The sequence below is a fragment of the Sinohyriopsis cumingii genome, chromosome 7 (assembly GCF_028554795.1).
Source record: "Sinohyriopsis cumingii isolate HCF-2022 chromosome 7, ASM2855479v2, whole genome shotgun sequence".
In the NCBI taxonomy this organism is placed as follows: domain Eukaryota; kingdom Metazoa; phylum Mollusca; class Bivalvia; order Unionida; family Unionidae; genus Sinohyriopsis; species Sinohyriopsis cumingii.
This window is the reverse complement of record NC_142967.1, coordinates 104,144,962-104,166,425: the sequence shown is the minus strand read 5'-3', so window position 1 is coordinate 104,166,425 and position 21,464 is coordinate 104,144,962. Positions and strand designations below refer to the sequence as shown.

The 21,464-nt window shown below is 38.6% G+C and overlaps 1 protein-coding gene across 3 annotated transcripts in view; it reads left to right on the top strand.

Moving 5' to 3' along the window:
- The window catches only part of LOC149795854 (uncharacterized), a 76,552-nt gene that overhangs the window by 39,421 nt on the left and 15,667 nt on the right, over window positions 1-21,464 (top strand). For all 3 annotated transcript variants that reach the window (XM_089965777.1, XM_089965776.1, XM_089965778.1), the window contains 3 exons: window positions 10,683-11,379; window positions 12,600-13,027; window positions 14,605-14,788. In XM_089965777.1, the coding sequence (XP_089821903.1) occupies window positions 10,683-11,379; window positions 12,600-13,027; window positions 14,605-14,788 (1,309 nt within the window). The remainder of the gene's footprint in view (window positions 1-10,682; window positions 11,380-12,599; window positions 13,028-14,604; window positions 14,789-21,464) is intronic.

Genomic DNA, 21,464 nt, shown 5'->3' with positions numbered 1-21,464 from the left:
CAAGTATTTTCGTACCCCGGTAGAACTGAACCAAGGACTGAATTTGATGTTCGTGTATTCCGATGTGGTGGAGTACAACGTGGTGGGACACACCTCCGTGCCGTTACTGCGTGTCATTCCTTTCAAAGTGGATTCTGCCGCAAACGCTGACGAGGAAGGTGGAAACACTTACCACGTTCACCGCGAATTTGTCCATCCTCACTATTTACCGGTCAGCAAGTCGTATTTGGACACGGTCAACATTACTATAAAAGGAGATTTGGGACAAAATATTCCATTCACCAAAGGAAAAGTCACGGTGAAACTCCATTTTCGAAAACGGTTCTCTCACATTAGTAAGTAAGTCATGTATCCAGTGTACCGAGGGGTTGCTCGACAGCGAGGACACGGTTTAGGAGACATGTTAAAATCGGCCTTTCGTTCGGTGGCCCCGGTGTTGAAACCGATGGTGACACGCGGATTGCACGCCTTGAAAGATGCGGCACTGACGCAAGGCAAAGAATTTCTCCAAAATGTCATCATCGACAAACAAAACCCTAAAGAAGCCTTCATGAGGGCAGGCAAAAATGTCTTGCTGCAAACGGGCAAAGACATTTTGGGTCGCCGAGACACACCTATAAATGCCCTGCACGCTACCGAATCAGGCATTCAGCAAGGACAAGGCAGAAAGAGACGACGAAGAAAACACCCTTTCACCAGACTTCAAGCTAGAAAGGCCAAGAAAAGAAGAACCGTTCGAGACTTAGACGTTTTCGATTATTGAGACACAGAGAAAAATGATGCACCGAGAGTCTTGCGCTTGTTCCAAGACGGAACTGGATATGTTTGCCATGCCCCCCACCATGATGACGATGCAAGAATCCCAATGGGTGGAATTTCATCCCGTCTCCTCATTGACAGCCTCAGCTCCCATCGAGTTTGAAATCAAAGGACAGCCCGAAGATTACATCGATCTGAATAGCAGTTACTTGTACTTGAAAGTGAAAGTGATGGAAGGAACACCTCCCGCTAACATAGACGCTGATGAAGCAGTAGCTCCCGTCAACAATTTCATGCATTCCTTGTTCAGCGAAGTGGACTTGTACTTGAATAACAAACTGGTCAGCAGCAGCATGGATACTTACCCTTATCGAGCGTACCTGGAAAATCTCTTGACGTACGGAAAAGAAGCCAAGAACACTCATCTGGATGCTTGCGTGGTATGGAAACCTGACCAAGCGACTAAATTCAACGGCACTACACTTGCTGGGGATGCTTCAAATCCAACGGGATTTGTAGAACGACAAAAGAAAATTGCTGGAAGTCGTAGTTTAGAACTGATGGATCGTTTGCATTTGGACATGTGGTTACAAGAAAAGTATTTGCTGAACGGGGTGGATGTCCGCCTGAGACTGAATCGCAGTAGTGCTGCTTTCCATTTGATGGCTACTGATGCTGATGCCACTTACAAAGCCATCATCCAAGAAGCCAGACTCTACGTGCGTCGTGTGGAAGTGTTACCTAAAGTAGGTAACGACATCAGTCAGACATTGAGCAGAACAACCGCCAAGTATCCGATACGACGCGTAGAAGTGAAAACGTTCACCATTCCTGCTGGACAGCGATCCATGATCGAAGATCATCTGTTCCAAGGACAGTTACCCAAACGTTTGATTGTTGGTATCGTCAAGAATTCAGCTTTCAATGGTGTCTACAACGAAAATCCTTTTGAGTTTAAGCATTACAATGTGTCCAAGATCGAAGTCAGTCGCGATGGCAAGACCTTGTGTACCCGACCTTTCGAGCCTAACTTTGGTGCAGCAAAGAATTATTTGAGATCGTACTTGTCCCTGTACGAAGCTACCGGACAGTTAGGAACCAACACCAGTCACGGCATTACGTACGACGATTATGCAGGAGGCTATGCTTTGTGGGCTTTTGATTTCACTCCAGACCAAGGCAGCGACGAGGGACATTTCCACCCTATAAAATCGGGCCAGATTCGTGTGGAAATTCAGTTTGCGAGTCCACTACCCGCAGAAAACACGGTGAACGTCATCCTGTATGCAGAATTCGATAATACGATAGAAATCAACAGTTTGAGAGAAGTCATTCTAGATTACTAGAAACCATGGAAGACTGTTATCCCTCTTTACCTAGTGGAGAAACTTTGGAGATGGAATGTGAGGAGACCGTGGAAAAAGAAGAATCCCAAGACAAAGACGAAGAAGTTGTCATGATGAAGTCAAGATGGCCAGAACAAGAAGCCCATTTAGTCTCCTGTTTTGCCAAACACTTGGTCAACAAAATGACGGAATTGATCAAGAAAAATTGTTATGGATGTCAAAACGATCATCCCAGTCAAATTCAACACGATAAATGCCTGATGTTAAGTCAAGAAGAAAAATTGGACGAGTATCTGGACGAAGCTTGGAGTCTCATCTCGAACAAAGACGTGTTGCACCAGTGGTATAAAGACTTGCGTGAACATTCTTGTCCACCATTAACCACTCAAGAGATCCATCATATCGAAGCTCTCCTGAATCAGAGTGAGGAAACAGAACGAATAACCGTTTATTCGTCAGACATTTTCAAGCAAAAAGTCAGGATCGAATTGAAGACTTATTATTACCTGTGAAGAAGAAAAAAACACACACAAATCAATGGATACCTGGGAACTTTATTACCTTTTGAACCACAGTTCGTATACGGCTTCTTGGAATCCTGTCGTCTGTGCTAAAGATGAACTCCCTCATCGCAAACCTAAAGACCATCAAGCTTACGTGATCAACACGGACGACAGTCATCTCCCAGGAACCCACTGGGTAGCCGTCTACTTTCCTCAAGAAGGATGTGTGGAATATTTCGATTCGTACGGATTGCCCCCTTTGGAAGACGATATCATCGATTTTATGAGAAGAAATGCTCAAACCACCCGATTCAATAATGTGAAATTACAAGGCACAGATTCCTTGGTGTGTGGACAGTACTGTGTGTATTTTCTGCATCATCGCAGCCTGGGCTATTCCTTAGAACATTTAGTGACTCATTTCGATCCTCGTTCTTCTGCTAGAAATGATGTGAAAGTAGATCGATGGTTTTGTGACCATTATGCTTATCTTTTGTCTCAAGCTAGGAAACGTAGTGTCCATCAATGGCCTAATGATTTCCAACAGTGGAAATCACAATTTCATTCACAACGTTGTCAGCCATGTTTAAAGTAGATTGTCAATTGAGAAAAAAATGTTTGTGATTTGAAAAGATTGTTTGATGTTAATAGTGTTGGATTATTGTTAAAAATGTTAGAATTGTTGTTTAGTGTTAAGTGATTTTTGAATAAAAAATGTTGTGTTTTGAAAAAAATGCCTTTGTGGTTTGTTTAGCTATAAGAATGTTGGATTGATGCTCTTTCATTTCTTACTATCCCTCTCATGACACTCACTGAAACGTTGAGACTAGAAAACCGTGTGGGGGATGTTTTCCTTCACGTCCGCGCTTTGACTTTAAGAACCGGGGTTGTTTCAAGTCTAACCATCCATTGTCGACTCATCCTCCTAAGAAGATGTGCTCCAAACTAGCTAAGCTCAACGAAGCCTACGTGAATTTGCATAGGGTCAGACACAGTCTGATACCGAAGCCAGAAGAAATAGAGAATGTGAGAATGCTAAAAATCACTGAAGACCTAATAGAAGAGCTCTTCAGAGAAGAAGTGAACAGGGAAAAAGAAGAATGGACAGAAAAGTACAGACTTCAGAGACAGCAGCAACAGCAGCAACAACAACAGCAGCAACAACCTGAACCTGACAGAGGCTTTGTCGATTGCCGTATCGACACCAGAGAGTTCTTCTTCTCTTTCCGAAGAAGCAGACCTATCGCCAGAAAGTCTATCCTCAGAGGACATCGCATTCTTAGAAACTAAAAAAGAATGCCATAGCAAACAAAAAAACAGCCCTTTTCAGGGCTACCCAATACTCTAGAAAAGAAATAACAATCCATTTGCCAATGTGTGTAGGTAGAGTAGTGTGAATATAAACACTAACTCTTTATTAAAAAATGTGAGGGTATGTGTGTTAGTGTTTGTAAGGGCTTAAGTAAGTTGGTATGGGTAGTAGATTAAAAATGATGTTTGTTTTTTTGGCTGTTAGAGGTGTATATTCAGGGTTAGATTGGATTGCTTTGCATATGTGGATAGTCAATTGAAGTGATTTATAAAAAAATTTAAAATAGTGATGGGTAGCATAAAAAAGTGAGTGAGTGTTTCTTTTAGGTCCGCGCGTTGTTGTTTTTTTTTTTTTTGGTCATGATCTAGGTAAGATCAATTTTATGTTATTAGGGGGATGTTTTCCTTCACGTCCGCGCTTTCACTATAAATTGAAACTCACTGGGCAGTCTAGCTACCCTTGTTGATTGATCAACACAGTCATAAGAATGAATAGCAGAATAGTGAAACTGTTAGAACTCCAGATGCACCTGGAATATGCCAGGCGCATAGTAAACGAACTATCAGCGGAGGCTATAGTAGAAGAAGCAAGAGTAAAGAAGGAAGAGGAGGAGAGAAGAGAGAGGGAAGAAGAGGAAAAGAAAAGAGAAGAGAGGATGTCGTTCAATATTCCCGAGACAGAGGATTGGGGTGTTGAAGCGAATCATCCTCCCTCTGCGATCCCCAGAAGAAAGGTGAAAGAAGACTGGGGAAGAAGATGCGTGTGTGGCGCCAGGCCAGGAAGGTGCAACCATTAGATAGGTGCATCAGGAGTTCAAAAAACAGCCCTTTTCAGGGCTACCCAATACTCTAGAAAAGAAATAACGATCAATTTGCCAATGTGTGTGTAGGTAGAGTAGTGTGAAAATAAACACTAACTCTTTATTAAAAAATGTGAGGGTATGTGTTTGTGTGTTTGTGTTTGTAAGAGCTCAGGTATGTTTGTGTGAATAGTAGATTATGGGTTTCTTAGCGTATGTGAAGAGTATAGTTGGGGTTATATTATATGAAATGAAAAAGTAGGGGGATGTTTTCCTTCATGTCCGCGCGTTGTTAGGTCATGATCTAGGTAAGATCAATTTTATGTTTTTAGGGGATGTTTTCCATCACATACGCGCTTTCAGTATAAAACTAACAGTGTTGGCCATTGGAACCCATTCTACGGAATAAGCAAACAAGAAGATGCCAGCAGCTTCAGCTTTATACAATGATCTTATGGGAAGTTGGTATTGGATGGTGGATGGATTGAGTGTAGTAGAAAGGGTTGAACAGGAATGGAGGTATGCAGTGACAAAAGACTTTGTCTCAAGACAAGTAACCAGCCTCCACTTATCCGTAAATATTGTAAAAGAAATGATAGAGGATGAGGAGAAGAGAATCAGAGGTTTAATTAACCCACCGTATGTCAAAGTGGGTAAGTTAAAAGAAGCGATAGATCATGTGACGAGTGCAAGGTTCTTTCTAGAAGGCATTGTAGAATGGACAGATTGGTGTTTCGCGAAGTGGGGGTTAGAAAAACTTAAGAAAGCTGAAGAACTAATGAGGAATGTGCTGACCAAAGAGGTCAAGAAGATCAAAGAAAAGTGGTCCAATGAAAGAAAAGAAGAAGAAAATAGAAAAAAAAGGGATGAATTCGATAAACTGAACACAAACTGGATGAAAATCCAAGAGAAGTTCCGGGCCATGGGCCACCCGGACTGGCTGCCGGAAACAGAAAAGAAAAAGAAGAAAGGAATGATGGACAAAATAAGAGGATGGTGGAAGAAATTAAGAAGTTAAGAAGTTAAAAGAAGAAGAAGAAAAACCCAAAGGCCCTTTTCAGGGCCAGCCATATTTCTCGAAAAGAGATAGCCTTTCCATTGCCTACCCCTTTTTTAAAAAATTTTTTTTAAAAAAAAGAAAAAAAATCCCATGTTCCATTCCCCTTGTCCCTAAACAAGCCCAAACTCTATTCCCCATGTTAAATTCCCCTTGTACGTAGAGTGACCCACGATTTATCGCCATGTTAATTCCCCTTGTACGTAATCTGACCCACGATTTTTCGCCATGTTAAATTTCCATTGTACGTAATCTAACCCAGGGGGGGTCTGTAATGCTAATTCCCATTGTACGTAAAGTGCCCCCCTTCACTACTTATGTGAGAGCACAAGTTTGTTCTTTATGCTCCTCCAGCACTACCTTTCAGTGTATCATGAAACTTTACACACATTCATCCCATGGTCAAGAATTGGTCCTAAATAAAAAATACTAGTGTTTGGATACCCATTATGTCCACAATGGTGGCAAACTTAAGAATCTTGTTATTGCAACTCCTTCTGACAGGATTGTCATATCAGCACATCAAGTTACACTAAAAGGCTTTGTATGGTGTCTGCTTTTCCCTTTTGAACATGGTGCCATTCTGATGTGCAATATGGCCACTATAGCAGCCATCTTGACATTGTTGTTATTACTGATCTCTTAAATGAAAAGTTGTGTTGACATGCAATTTTCACCAGAAGACTTCTTGTGTATAGTTGGTTCAAAATTAAAAGAGTACTGCTTGCTCATTTAGTATGGATGCCATAGCTGCCATCTTGTAAATCTTGTTATTGTTTCTCCTCCTGAATGGATGGTCATATCATCATGGGGATTTTACTGAATGGCTTCATATGATGTTTAGTATCAATGCTACTGCCTTAATTTCATATTTAAAAGGAAATAAAGACATAGCCATTAAATTTAATAATATGCAAATAATATTTAGTTATGAATAACACATTCATGGAAAATTAAGAAATTATAGCAGTATATTATACAGAATTATACAAAAAAGCAGTGCCATTTTGATACAGTGTCACACATAGGATCCGAAGGGGAAAGGAAATACTGTGTTCCTCTTCCTCCAAATCATGGGGGCTGTGACTTACCATTTTAATGGTTAGAGCATCCACCTTGGAATGTGTGAGGCTGCAAGTTCGAACCCCTTGCCAACTCGTACTAGAAGCTTATAAAAATGTTACTAACAGCTACCTCACTAGGCATTCAGCATTAAGAGGTAAGTGTTAGGATTGGTTGGCTTGGTGTCAGGAGAATGTGACTGGGTCGGACATCATGCTACATATCTGTGGCATGACGCCCCAGTGTTAGCCATCACTATATACTGCCTTACTGCAGACATCATTACAATATTATTAAAACTGTTAAAACTACATTAAAAATACAAATCACACACAGACACACAGAGGGACAAAGGAAAATACACCACTGCCTTGATAACTTGTGCCCTGATAACTCACAAACCTGCTTATAATGTGGGGTCAGGCATGGATTCCATTTTTTTAAAACCAGAAAATATCCCCCAAAAGTGTATCCCTAATTATTGAACTTGAAGAAAATTGAGATTGAAACTGCTAACTGAAACGTTGATGTATCGCTCATTTTATGGTCAAAAATGGTAGAGACGACCTGTAAATTTTAATAAACATTTCAAAATTATCATCCTTTCGTAATGAGTCATATAATTGGTTAAATTTTCTTTCCAAAGGACATTCTTTATAAATTGTAATTAAAGATATTCAAGGAAATTTTGATCAATGAAAATGTCACGCCTAGTATAGGCAGTACATTAATTTTTAAGTGCCAATTAAATACTTTTTATTAAGTGAAATTTGTGTTTTAATTCTATCTTTTAGTTCCTCTTAAGTATGATCATCATAAATGCTATGTGTATGTAAAAGTAACATGTGTCAGCTATGTCTGCAGACGTTTCTATTAGAACACAATTAAGTCCCAAAAGTGTTTTGATAACTGAACTGGCGGAAGTATTGGATGTATTGTTGCACTAAATTACAAGCTGACCTCCTTTGTATTATCACGTCAATTATGCCTTTTGAATCAAATAAAGAAGGTGGAATAAAACGAAAGTTAAAAGGCATGCAAATCCATCCAACTTAAAAATCTAGCCGCCCCCGGTCGTATGTTGGGTGAACTCACTTAAGTTGATCAGTCGAACACTGTTATAAATGTTATTGTGTAAACTACCTTAATTTAACCGATGCAAGGCAACCAAGCGCAAAATAAAGAGCTTGGCTTCACATGGACCATTGAGGGCAAGTGAGTTTCAGAGAATTCCTGAACTGGCACTCAGAGATATGATCAAGGATGATAAGAAGTTTCACTATCACTTCCAATGAAATTAGGATATTAATATTGTACTAACTGAACAATACAAAAATTTGAGTTTTGAATGTCGCTAGTTTATGAAAAGAAAGGAATCTTGTTAACATGGTATAACTTTTATATATATATATCTAGATGTTCTCATGTTTCCTTAGAAGATTTTATACTTTTGCTCAGCTTGCATGCTATATGCTAATTAACCCCCCAAACGACTGGTGATTTATAAATGAGATGAATTAGCCAAAAGACTGACATTTCATGGAAATGTCTGATTCCATGATTCACTCCATGAATTTCTCCATTTCTTAGGTTTTCTGTGTTGTTTTTTCAGAACAGATCCAGCATCTACTTTCTATTGGCTCAATTGTCATGTATCGGGCTCATCTGCAGCCTTGCACTTTGTACCAAGGAAAGTATGTAAAATTGCCATCAGAAAAGTACATGTTGGATATTGACTTGAAAATGAAAGTACTCTGGTAGCTGCACATGACAGTAAAAAACAGCTAATTTGAGACAGTATTTCATGGATGCTTCCTTTTCACCAATAAAGAAAAAATTGTTATAGGGAAGAATATGAAGAAGTCCCAATATGTCTCTGCCGCTTTTCTAAATATACTGTATGGTTCTTAATAGATGTTTAATTTTGGGTTTTCTTACATGAATTTCTGACTTGATTTATTATTGACACTTGTAATTACAGTGTGATTTTTCTGATAAGCCTAATTTGCAGTCTCAAAGTAAAATGTGTATCAATTTATAGCAAATATAATGCTGTGTACATTGGTTTACCTAAATCTGTTTGACTGGTACAATACATTTTTGCTCATTGAGAACATTGGTGGAGTTTATCGACTTAATAAAAGATTAGTGCATGTGATAAGGAAGTCACATGCAGTAAATGGCTAATTATGTAGATGCAGATATGACGTATCTTGTAATTTGTAAGGTGCATGTGCTATAAAAGAAGGCTATGGTAGGGATAGACCTCTGAATACAGTCGGACATAATTTACTGTTTGTAAATGTTTACAGAATCAGTAAATGGTTAAATGAACATGTATGAAGTTGTAATTGATGCAGGAAGCACCTGTTCCAATTAAATTGTATATTCAACCTAGGCTTAAGAAGATTGTTTAGTAGGTTTTTCATGTCTTTTCTTAATGTATGTATTTGTTTTTTTCACATCGAATGTGGCATCACTAGGACAAAAGCCGAATTTGAAGAGAATTGGTATTAGCACACATTACATAATGTTAAACGTGAGGTTGATTTACTCATAATAATGTTAAACGTGAGGTTGATTTACTCATAATAACGTTAAACGTGAGGTTGATCTACTCATAATAATGTTAAACGTGAGGTTGATCTACTCATAAAAATTGCTTTAAAGTTTAGTATTTACCTTGAAACAACCTGTTTGATAACATAACCTTTGAGTAGGAACATTATTATTGTAAAGAAACACTTTTTTGAATTTCTAAGCCTGTCATTATAAGAGGTAAGGGGCATACAACAAACAGAACAGTTGAGCAAGGTGTATCATGTACATTATAATAGCTGTTATTGTTCAGTATGCTGAACTGGTTGATAGAGTCCAAAATTTAGTTTCAAATCATTGAGATTAAACAACAGTGTTTCAGTGATTATAAACCATGTTTAGACATTTTGGTAAATGTTGCAGTCTTATACTTAACTTTGAAATGGCACCAGGTTAGTCATTGAGGTGCCTGACTGTTCTGACAGCCAAGCATGGCCTTTTACCTTTATTGGTACAACAACCCGATATCAGAATCTTGCTTTTATGGTGTTTGTGGAGAGTATGGTCTTATCAGCAAGCATCTGCTTATCATTGAAGAAATGTGGTGGTTACTACATGGTCGTATTTTGATTAGAGCTGATGAATAAAGTTGTACTTACACGTGTGTAAGACAAGAAACTCTCCAAAATTTGCTCTGAGCTGACACATGACCCATGCTCACTTATATATGAATATAGACTCTAATATTTTTAAACATGATGCAGTTTTAGAAATTAGACAAAGTTAAATCTGAGCATATTCAGTTTTTCCTTACTATGCATTTCTTAAAGTTTTCATTTAGACCTGTCATTGGGAAGATTTCAGATTCTTTATAACAGCCTATTAATAACCATATTCACCATGCCTACAGACATTTTAGTTGACTCAAGGTCCCACTCAGAATTATTCAGACCAATAAGAAGGATGCATGTGTCAATTTTTGAGTAATATGGAGTAAACATTTGTTGTAATACTGAGTTAAGTTGAGTTGTAATACTGAGTTGAGTTTTGTTGCAGAGGAGACCTGTTTTAACTGACAGCCTTCTTATTGGCTTTAGATAGTTTCATAAGATATTGCTAAACAATATTTACAGGTCAGAAAGGTCCATTGCCAAATCTTTTATATCAGAATTTAATGTCAAATAATATTAAATTGGTGCAGCAGGTACTTTGAAGAGAATTTTATGTCTGACATGTCGTCAAGGAGAATATGATTATGCTCTGATTATGGAATATAAGTGTGTTTGATTTTTGTCATTCCTTTCAGTGCCTGGAGGAAAAACTGATTCAAGATAAGAGTTTGCAAAGAGAGTATCAAATCAAACAAGGAATTAATCTTGAGAAATCATGTGAAAAAGTTCAACATAAAAAGCATGATAAGCAAGAGAGATCTAAGAGAGGTTTTCAAGCCAGTACAGTTAGTCCTCGCAATGAAATTTCATCTTCAGAAGAGGAGGAGAATAACAATTCTGTAATAAATCGACTACAAAATATTGGTCAGCAGAATTTTTCACCTGGTACATCTGATGGCAAAAGTCCATCTCCAGATAATACAAGAAGGCCTTTCACAACAGCTGAGGGAATCAAAATATTTGTATACAAATGTCCTATTCTACGAGCTCAAGTTGATGTCATTGTCAATGCAGCAAATGAAGGTCTCAGACATACTGCTGGAGTTGCCAGGGTCATAGCTGATACAGCAGGTAGACAATTTACTGAAGAAAGCAACAAATATATCAAAGAAAATGGACTTTTAGATGTAGGAACTTCATGTATAACATCGGGAGGTAATCTAAACTACCCATCTGTCATTCATACAGTTGGACCACAGTGGGAAAAGTACAGCAAAACATCACAAGGACAACATAAATGCTTGGATGATTTATGGAAAGCGGTGATGAGTTGCTTTTATAAAGCTGAAACACTGCAAGTGCAGTCCATAGCTCTACCAGCAATCAGTTCAGGTTGGTTTAACTTCAGCACTTAGTGTTGGTGAATTGTAAGAGTTGGCTCAGTTTATAAAGCATAATTCATTTTGACAAATTTTAAACAGTCCAAAGCCAAACCAACCCTGCCTAAAGAATCTAAATAATATTGTTTTATGCAGCTTGAGCTCTTTGGTAATCCAATCATAATCTATTAATGTGTTTAATCCATTTTGTATTTCTACTGATCACACATATTATAATCAGCGATTACTGTAGGTTATTGTCTGTCTCATTAGTGACTGAAGTGTCATTGTCTCCCCACAAAAGCCATTTCACAGCCACATGATCACCGGTAGTCTACCCCACTCCCCCAAATCCCCCAAAATATCTGTTTTGGATATTTTTCAAAAATAATAATTTCGAGTAATAATTTTCAATGAGGGACAGGGGAAACCCTTCATCTTGGGAAGAAAAACATCCCAGCTGGGAGGTTTAAAAAGTTCATGTGTAATGAATTTGGTACTTTTAACTACATTTAATAATGTTGACCTGAAAATTTATTGGGTTATATATAAAATAAAATTGGTGATGCAGTGTAGAATGAACTATATGTAAAAAGATGAAGCCTAGTTATTAATGTGGCTATGTTTTATTCTCAGCATCAACTTATATATGGATGAAGGATGCAAAATTTACAAAATCTGCAAATTTGACTTTTATTCCGCATTGAATTATAGGCCGGCAAATACCATATACACATAGTTTTAGTCTTTCAGACAGGAATGAAGATTTAAACAACAAGACCTGTACAAAAAATTGTAGGGATTTTAGGAACTTAGATGAACTTCATTAGTTGGGAGTCTTAATGCTTTAAGTTTTGTTTATAGTAATTTTTATGAAGTTAATTTAGGTCATACTTAGGATTGAGCCCAATCAGTGATTGAATTTTTCATTATGCTCCTGCAGTATTCTCATAGAGTATGCTAATATGTTTTTGCCAGAAATGAATGAGTATAACACATATGCTTAAAATGTCCAATGTTTGTGTTTTCCATCAAAAATTGTCTTCCCTTCATAAAATAATTAGCTTGATTAAAACATCTTACAAAAATGCTACCAAATCTGCTGGGTCAGTTGTCAAAAGATGATCTATTATTTATTTGTTTACGATAGTGTGTTATCATTATCTTTGGAGAAACAGGAATTGTTCTGTAATCAAGGTAGTTTGTTTATTAAACAAAAAATTTAATTTTCAGGATGGCATGGAGTTCCCAAGGAGATATGTGCGGTTCAGTATTTCTTAGCAGTCATGGGGTACAGCTCATCAGGACAAGGCAGCTGCAGTCTGAAAGAGATTCACTTTATCGACATGGATGACGAAATTCTTGAATTGATTGCACTCATCTTCACAGCAAAATTAGAAAATAACAGGGCAGCAGATAAGCACTTCAAAAATAGGCTTGAACAGACAGTTCGGTCAGGGTCTGTGCTTCCTTCAGTTCTGCAAACAATAATACAAGATACATCTTTAAAGAAAACTGGCCATCCACACAATGTATCAGAAAGGGACAAACGCATATTCCCCTTTACAGAGGTCTTCAAAGTTTTGATCTACACTGGTGACATTACCAACAACAAATGCAAAGCCATGGTCACTTGTAGGAACAGAGATTTGAAGTCACAGGTAGGTGTATAAAGGGCAGTGAGGATAAAGACTGGACCAAAGGTGTGAGACTAGTTTAATCAACCCCCAGAAAAGACCTTTATGAGGTGAAAGTTCAGTAAATTATCTTTACAATATAAATATTCAAATTAATTAATTTCATCTATTCATCCAACTCATTTGACTGCTCATAAATTAGTGTGTAGTAAGAATATAATTAATAAAAGGTAAAGAAGTCATATTTAGAAATTCTAGTACATAAATTAACCCTTTACCTTGTGCAAGCACCTTTGGATGCCTCTACTCCATTCTCATGCAAGTGTCTTTTGATGCCTGCTCTAAACATCAGCCATTTTGAGCTGGTTTTCATAGAGCCACCGTCAGGAAAACCCCAATATTAGATACTACATTCATCTATGTGAATGACCATTATGTCAGATCATGTGGTCACAGCTTTAACTTCATTAGTACTATGCTATTTATGTAACTGGGTCATATTCTCCACTCTCCAAAATGGAGGCTGCAGATTTTGTTCAACCTTTCTTGAGTTCGCACAATTAGAATAACTACTATGAATGCTTCAATAACTTTGGTAAAGGATCAGATATTGATGTCGGCAATGATTAGTTTTTATAAATTATCAAATTCAGATGATTTAGTGATATAGACATAGACAGAGAACTTTAAAATCTCAAGCATGAGAAACAGCAGCTATGGTTGGTCATACAGCTTCATTGGCTTGACAGTGAGTTCTCTCAAAATTTTGAAGCACATAACAAATTCTTCGGTGAAAAATTACATAGTTATTACGATCAGAATTTACTCTTAAATCTTTCTGCACATGATAGATATGTACCAAAAATGTAAAATGGTTAAAATTGATGTTGAATGTAACAGTCGTACAACACTACAGTAACAGACAACAGGCAGGCCTCTGCATATGTAGTCAAACAGGTAACAAGTATTCTTTTTATAGCACACTGCACCACTAACTTTGTTACATTTGTATCAACTGTCTAAAAAACGATATGTTATATGAGGTAAAGGGTTACATGTATCTAAGATATTTATAACTACAGGTTTTTGGGCACATACATGGTAACCTAGCCTAATCAGGGGGAGTGTTATGGTATTTGCATTATAACCTTCCCATTTGTTGGTACCACTACTGATTTTAAAGATGACAATTGTGACGGATATATAAAAAAATGCACATGACTTAATCTTTTGTATTCATTGATTTATAATTTCTAACCTGATGTCACCATTGGATCCCTAACACTGTTGAATTATTGGCATTTCAATGCAAATGGAAGCTCCCTATGTAAACAAGCAGACAGACTGCTCGCTGTCCATTTCTTGTTTCTAGAATAGTCTAATTCAGTGAAAACAGTGTCATCTGAATCCAGTATTGGTATTTCAGAAACAAACTGAGTAAATAAAATGTGAGAATACATCAGATTTCTTATATGTGAATTGTTATGTTATTGGAGTGTTCACTCAGCCAGAGAAAAGAAAATAATTTGATTAAAAAAATTGTCACCAAAAAATGATTTTTCAGGACATTGCATTTTGAATCTATTCTCTCTGATTGATAGGTGGGTGATGTCCAAGAATATGATGACAGTGAAATGAAACGTAAGGTGATCCATTGCATCATTCCCAAGTGGACAAGCAGCATGTCAGATGAGGAATACAAGAGAAATCTGGGGCAGTGTTTTAGGAACATTCTGGAGAAAGCTAGAGCGTATGAGTCTGTTGCAATGCCACTTATTGGAAAAGGTTTGTATTGAAACATCTGATTCTTGATGCCAGTTGTCTTAGTCCCCAGTCCAGAGCAGTATTCCCTTCTTCAGGTAGTGATTGGAGGCCACGAATCGGTAAGAACATGGGCCCACTTTAAGCCCTCACTCATAGCCAACATTCAAAATATCCTCTTTTCCCTATCATGCGAGTTAGCTTTGTGACAAAACAAGATGACTTTCACCTTTATTGCCATATTTAATGGTATTTTTTCCCTCCAAATATATATCTCCCCTGTCTCACCATTAAGTCTGTGTGTTTTTGTTCCCTTTTGCTGTATTTGGAGGGTTTGTGCACCTTGTTTCAATTGATTGGTCTCCCTTCATGGTGTCCACATTAGGGTTTATATTACTACCCATTTTGGTTCCCACTTATATTGCTTTTATCGAATTTTCTCTTTCTTCATATAAATATGTCACAACTTGTGGGTAGGTGTGGGCATGAGAAGGCCCTATGGGGTACTGTAAGTGTGGGCATGAGAAGGCCGTTTGGAACATTGTAAGTGTGGGCATGAGAAATCCCTATGGGACATTGTAAGATGGGCATGAGAAGGCCCTATGGGACATTGTAAGTGTGGGCATAAGAAGGCCCTATGGGACATTGTAAGTGCAGGCATGAGAAGGCCCTATGGGACATTGTAAGTGTGGGCATGAGAAGGCCTTATGGAACATTGTAAGATGGGCATGAGAAGGCCCAATGGGACATTGTAAGTGTGGGCATAAGAAGGCCCTATGGGACATTTTAAGTGTGTGCATGAGAAGGCCCTATGGGACATTGTAAGTGTGGGCATGAGAAGGCCCTATGGGACATTGTAAGATGGGCATGAGAAGGCCCTATGGGACATTGTAAGTGTGGGCATGAGAAGGCCCTATGGGACTTTGTAAGATGGGCATAAGAAGGCCCTATGGGACATTGTTAGTGTGGGCATGAGAAGGCCCTATGGGACATTGTAAGTGCAGGCATGAGAAGGCCATATGGGACATTGTAAGTGTGGGCATGAGAAGGCCTTATGGGACATTGTAAGATGGGCATGAGAAGGCCCAATGGGACATTGTAAGTGGGGGCATAAGAAGGCTCTATGGGGCATTGTAAGTGCAGGCATGAGAAGGCCATATGGGACATTGTAAGTGTGGGCATGAGAAGGCCCTATGGGACATTGTAAATGGGGGCATGAGAAGGCTGTATGGGACATTGTAAGTGTGGGCATGAGAAGGCCATATGGGACATTGTAAGTGTGGAGATGAGAAGGCTCTATCAGACATTCACACAACCTGTCTATCACTTATTAAATGTACTCAAATAGATGAGTGTCTTGTTTTTTGCTTTTGGACAGATGCATTGTGGGACATGGCAGAAGCAACCACACTTTCTGCAGGAGGAAGAAGGTCACTTTTCAACCATTTCGACCACTTGATCTTGGACTGCTCCGGTGGCCTGGTGAATACAGCATCCGCCTTGGAAGCAGGAGGTCATACGTTCGAACCCCAGCTAAGTCATACCAAAGACTTACAAAAATGATACTAACAGCTGCCTCGCTAGGTGCTCAGCATTAAGAGGTTAGTGTTAGGACTGGCCTGCCTGGTGTCATGATAATGTAACGGGTGGGACATCATACTACATGTCTGCAGCAAGATGACTGAAAAATTGTTAAAGCTATGTTAAAATCCTAATCACATACACACACCACTTCATCTTGTGTGTGGGTGTGTGATTTGGATTTTTAACATAGCTTTAACAATTTTTCAGTCATATCGCTATGATGTCTGCAGTGTGGAAGTTTAATGTGATGTCTTGCACTGGGGCATCATGCCGCAAACATGTAGCATCACGTCGCAACCAGTCATGGTAGGGACCCTGAGTGGCCAAGTGGTCTAAAGTGCTCACCATTATGGATCACTGCCATCTCACTTCTGTCTGCATGGGTTTGAGTCTTGGGCTTGGCCAATGTGGATACTTGAGAAAGCTTGCCAGTAGCTTCTTGTGGTCAGTAGTTCTTTCTGGGGTTTTCCCCGGTTCTTCCTCCACCATTTATACTAGCCACCATGTATAGCCTATCTTGTGTTGAAAAATGGTGTTAAACAACAACAACAACAAAAACCACTCGTTATCCTGACCTCAGGCTGACCTAACACTAACCTCTTAATCCTGAGTGCCTAGCGAGGCAGCTTTTATTACCATTTTTTATAAGTCTTTGGTATGTCTCAACCAGGGTTCAGACCTGTGACCTCCCACATCCGTGGCAGACACTCAAACTTCTAGGCCACCGGAGTGGTTCCACTTCATCTTGGGATGATCCCTTGCATTCTCAGGAAGGGTCTGGATCACTTCCAGTCTTAAGGATTAGTGGGTCAAGAAGCAGGATCAGTGTCCATGGTTCAGAGAAGGGGACACAGTTTTGGGTGGCCAGCGGCCCATATCCTTACTTAATGCATGTGTATTTATGCTAATATTATAGACAAAAAAATGTTCACAGTGCGGCCCACTTAATTCCAATCAAGGTTGTTTCTGGCCCGTATGAGTGTTTGAGTTGTACACCACTGGTTTAGAATTTGCCAAAGGCCTTAGATCCCTGACACTCACACCAATGGCTTAAAGCAAGTCATACTTTCCTTGCAGGAATGAGCAGCAACCTTTCAAGCATAGTTAAGTACCAGTGACTGAAAACAGTGAGTTCTGCTTTTTTGAAGATGGAAAAGAGCAGTTCTGTTGCTCAGCTATCTCTTACATCATAAGTGTTTCAGCATTGGTTTCAGTGTATGTCAGATGTGACTGGCCATATACCTGTTCCATCTCTTCTGGTTTTGTCCAACAGTTTGCTGGCATTCTGCCACTCTCTTCCAGTCTCATTTATATAGGAGGAAAGTCCCAAATGGAAATCGCAAGCTCTTAAAGCAAGCTTGCGACAAGCTTGCGCAAACTGATATCATGCAAGCTAGTAATTCTAACCTTGTGGCAAGCTTGTGCAAGCTTGCACTGAATAAACTGTCAAGCTTGCAAGGTTCTTTATTGCAAGCTTGCGCAAGCTAACTGCAAGCTTGTGCAAGATAACTGCAAGCTTGTGCAAGCTAACTGCAAGCTAGCTCCAAGCTTGTGCAACCTAACTGCAAGCTAGCCGAAGCTAACTGCAAGCTAGCCGCAAGCTAATTGCAAGCTTCAGTTATGTAACAAACAAGCTTGCGCAAGCCATAGTCATGTTAAGTTTAATTTGTGCAAGCTATTAATTAAATTTAGCCCAAGACTAAGTCCATTGCTATAAAAATATAGAATACAAAAATTATATATAGAGACCATTCAAGAATACTCTTCATGATGATACAATTGTTGCAGTATAAAGTATGTTATTATGTAAAATCAATAGGAAGGACAGCACTGTCTCACCTTGGTAACAAATTCAAGACAATGATGCCTTCTTTATTCCAGTGGACTTCATGAAGAACCAATTGTGGCAGGCTCTCCTCTTCTTTTAGGATCCCATGCTTCTTCTCAGTTCTAGTGTCAGGTGGAGGACTAAGTACAGACTTTTGATGCAGCATTAAATGAGTTCTGCTGCCTCCTACCCCCAGACTTATGGAAAAATCCATTGATTGCTGAGGACACTAAGATTCTTTTTAATCTGGAAAGGATATCTGGCACCCATTCTCATTAAGATCAGCTGCTGCTTCAGTACTTAGAGATGTTTTAGGAGCTAGTGCAGAGGTTTTCCTGGGGCTATGAGACCACCAGACAGCAGAAGGCATCATCTGTCTGTCATTTGTTATGTTTCAGCCTCCACTGAATTCAAGTGCTTCCCATGTGGATATATCGGTTGGGTGTATGTGAGTGTGTGTGTGTGTGTGTGTGTGATTTGGATTTTAACATAGCTTTAATGATTTTTCAGTTATGTTGTTACAATGCCTGCAGTATGGCAGTTTATAGTGATGTCTAGCACTGGGACATCATGTTGCAGCCAGGATCAACTTAAAATTAAATCAGTATGTGCATCCTCAACTCAAAACTCCCTGCTACCCACTTTATGTTACACAGAGGTGGTACCTGTTACAGCAACATCTTCTGCAAATAAGTCTGTGTTTCAGTGATTTATCCACCTAGTCACGTTATCCTGACACTAGGCTGAGAAGTCCTATCTAGTGAGACAGATGCTAGTACCAGATTCATAAATCATTGGTATGACTCTTCTGGGGTTTGAACCCATGAACTCCCACATCTGAGGCAGATGCGCTAACCACTTAGAGCAGTGGTATTGGTTGGGAGTTGAGCTAATCACCCAATGAAAATCATTTGAAGCTTTTATCAAAAGGATAGGCCTCTGGTGACATTATAAGTCTCTCATGCCAAACATTTTTCAGCTGCCTCCTTGAATCTTTTGACTATAATGATAATAATAATAATAATAATAATAATAATAATGATGATAATAATAATAATAATAAGTCTTTATTTAATAAGGATAGCTCAGTTATAATATTGATGTGTCTAGTCTCCCATGAGGCACTCTGCTACATTTTAGCAGTTTACTCTACATACAGAGTTGCTCATTTATTGTCAACTTTAGCAGTTTCTCAGAAGCAGAACGTTTCTTTGATGGAGCTATTACTGTACATCTTGTTTTAGTTTCATTTGTGACCATTTTATTTTGTCTTGACCACATCTCAGTATTTCATATACTGGAATCTAGTAGAGCTTCCACATTAATTACATCAATACCAGAGGTGCTAGCTGTTATAGCAACATCTTCTGCAAATAAGTCTGTGTTTCGGTGATTTATCCACAGGGAGGTTATTTATGAGAAAACAAAATAACAATAGGCCTAAATAAGACCACGGGCAAAAACCATGATTAATTTCTATTGAGCTAGAGTGAACATTACCAGTAGCGATTTTATCATTCTGTTGCATATATATATATAATAAATGAGAATAATTACTAGGTTGTTGTGCGAGTGTGTCTGCTACACATGTGTGCATATAACACTAATTAAATAGCATCATTTTTTGTTTATGTGTGCTTAGTCATGAGGGACTATGGGCTCATGTGTGCCATTTCCCTCTGGATGTGGGTTCAAGTCTCCATAGAGTATGAAATAAAAATTCTCTAACATGTGTGATAATAATAATTCATGGTTCACTCTGCAGAACATCTCCAACCACAGCTAGAACCTGCTGAGGGTTGCATCATTTAATATGGATTTTTTTTTGGAGGTCTCATTCACGATGTAGCATTATAAGATTTTAGGTGAGCAACACCAGTCATGGACCATGATTCTGGATCTGTTAAAACTGGCCAAGGAGTCCTAATTAACCTATGGACCCCCTTACAAGTTTGTCAGCCAGGATCAACTTCAAATTAAATCAGTATGTGCATCCTCAACTCAAAACTCCCTGCTATCCACTTTATGTTACACAGATTGCAGAAACAAAGGGAAGAAGTTTATGGACTCCTCCCTTTTTTCTTAGAAGGGAGGCAGTCATCTCTTAGGGAGTTTTACTGTCTTGTATATTGTCTTACTCCTCCCAGCATCTCAGAGAAAAGATGGAAAGTTTAGATTTATGATCATTCTTTCTGCCTGAAACAATTAATTCCTTCAGGAAGAGTACTTCATAATGGAGACTGCCACTTCAGTAATGAACGCCCTAAAGCCCTATGCCAGATTTGCATCATGTGCATCTTCACATACCCATCTTCATGTTTGCTAGCTTTTACCTTGACTTGGATTCCTATATGATCTGATTTTTGTCACCGCTTAAGTTGTTGTCTAAATTGGAACTGGATCCTGATAGGAATCCTTCCTCACAGACTCAAGTCCCACTCATCTGTACACAGATGCATCAGATTTGGGATGGGGTGCTCACCATGAACCAGATACACGAGTTCTTCAGAGTTTCAGAGACTGGTCTCATGAAGCAGTGACCCTTTGTATCAGTAACCTACAAATCTTGTTCATAACTTAAAAGGGGTGTGTCAGCTTCCTAAAACATCTTTAATTATGTTATGATCACTATCATTAAATATAAAATATTCTTTAATAGACTATAAAACCCAGTTGGAAGAATTTGACCATATTCAAAAGAAAGGATTTTTAATGCTGTATAAATGGTGCAGAAACATGACATAATAAGAAATCTTTCAGTGAAAACCCCTTGATGATATGACCATTCATTCAGGAGATGGAGTGTAGAAAGAATTTTTAGCTGGCCGCTGAAGGACATTTTGATTTAGAACCAGCCTAACATCATAAAATGTCATTGATTAAAATCCCCTTGTTAATATGACTTGAGTCATTCTGGTGGAATAACAGTACAAATTTCACATTGCATTTAGCTTCATCTTGTTTTAAATTTTGGGTAGGTTCTTACGCACAATATTAGCCATTCAGTGTGTTACAGATGCCTTTAAAACCAACAAAAAAGCCCCAAACATATCCTCCACATTCACCATCTTTGACCTTGTTTTAACCTTGTTTTGACCTTGTTTTAAATTTAGGATACCTTCATATATAATTGAGATGAACAATGGCAGAAAATAAATATGAAGAATTTATCCTAAAAATTTTTTTACTGGACCATGTCAGGTTTGGCTATCATTTACTACAGATGCAGAACTGCATTTGTGTTAATGCATTATCAACACTTCAGGGATCGTCCTGGGCTTCGCCAAT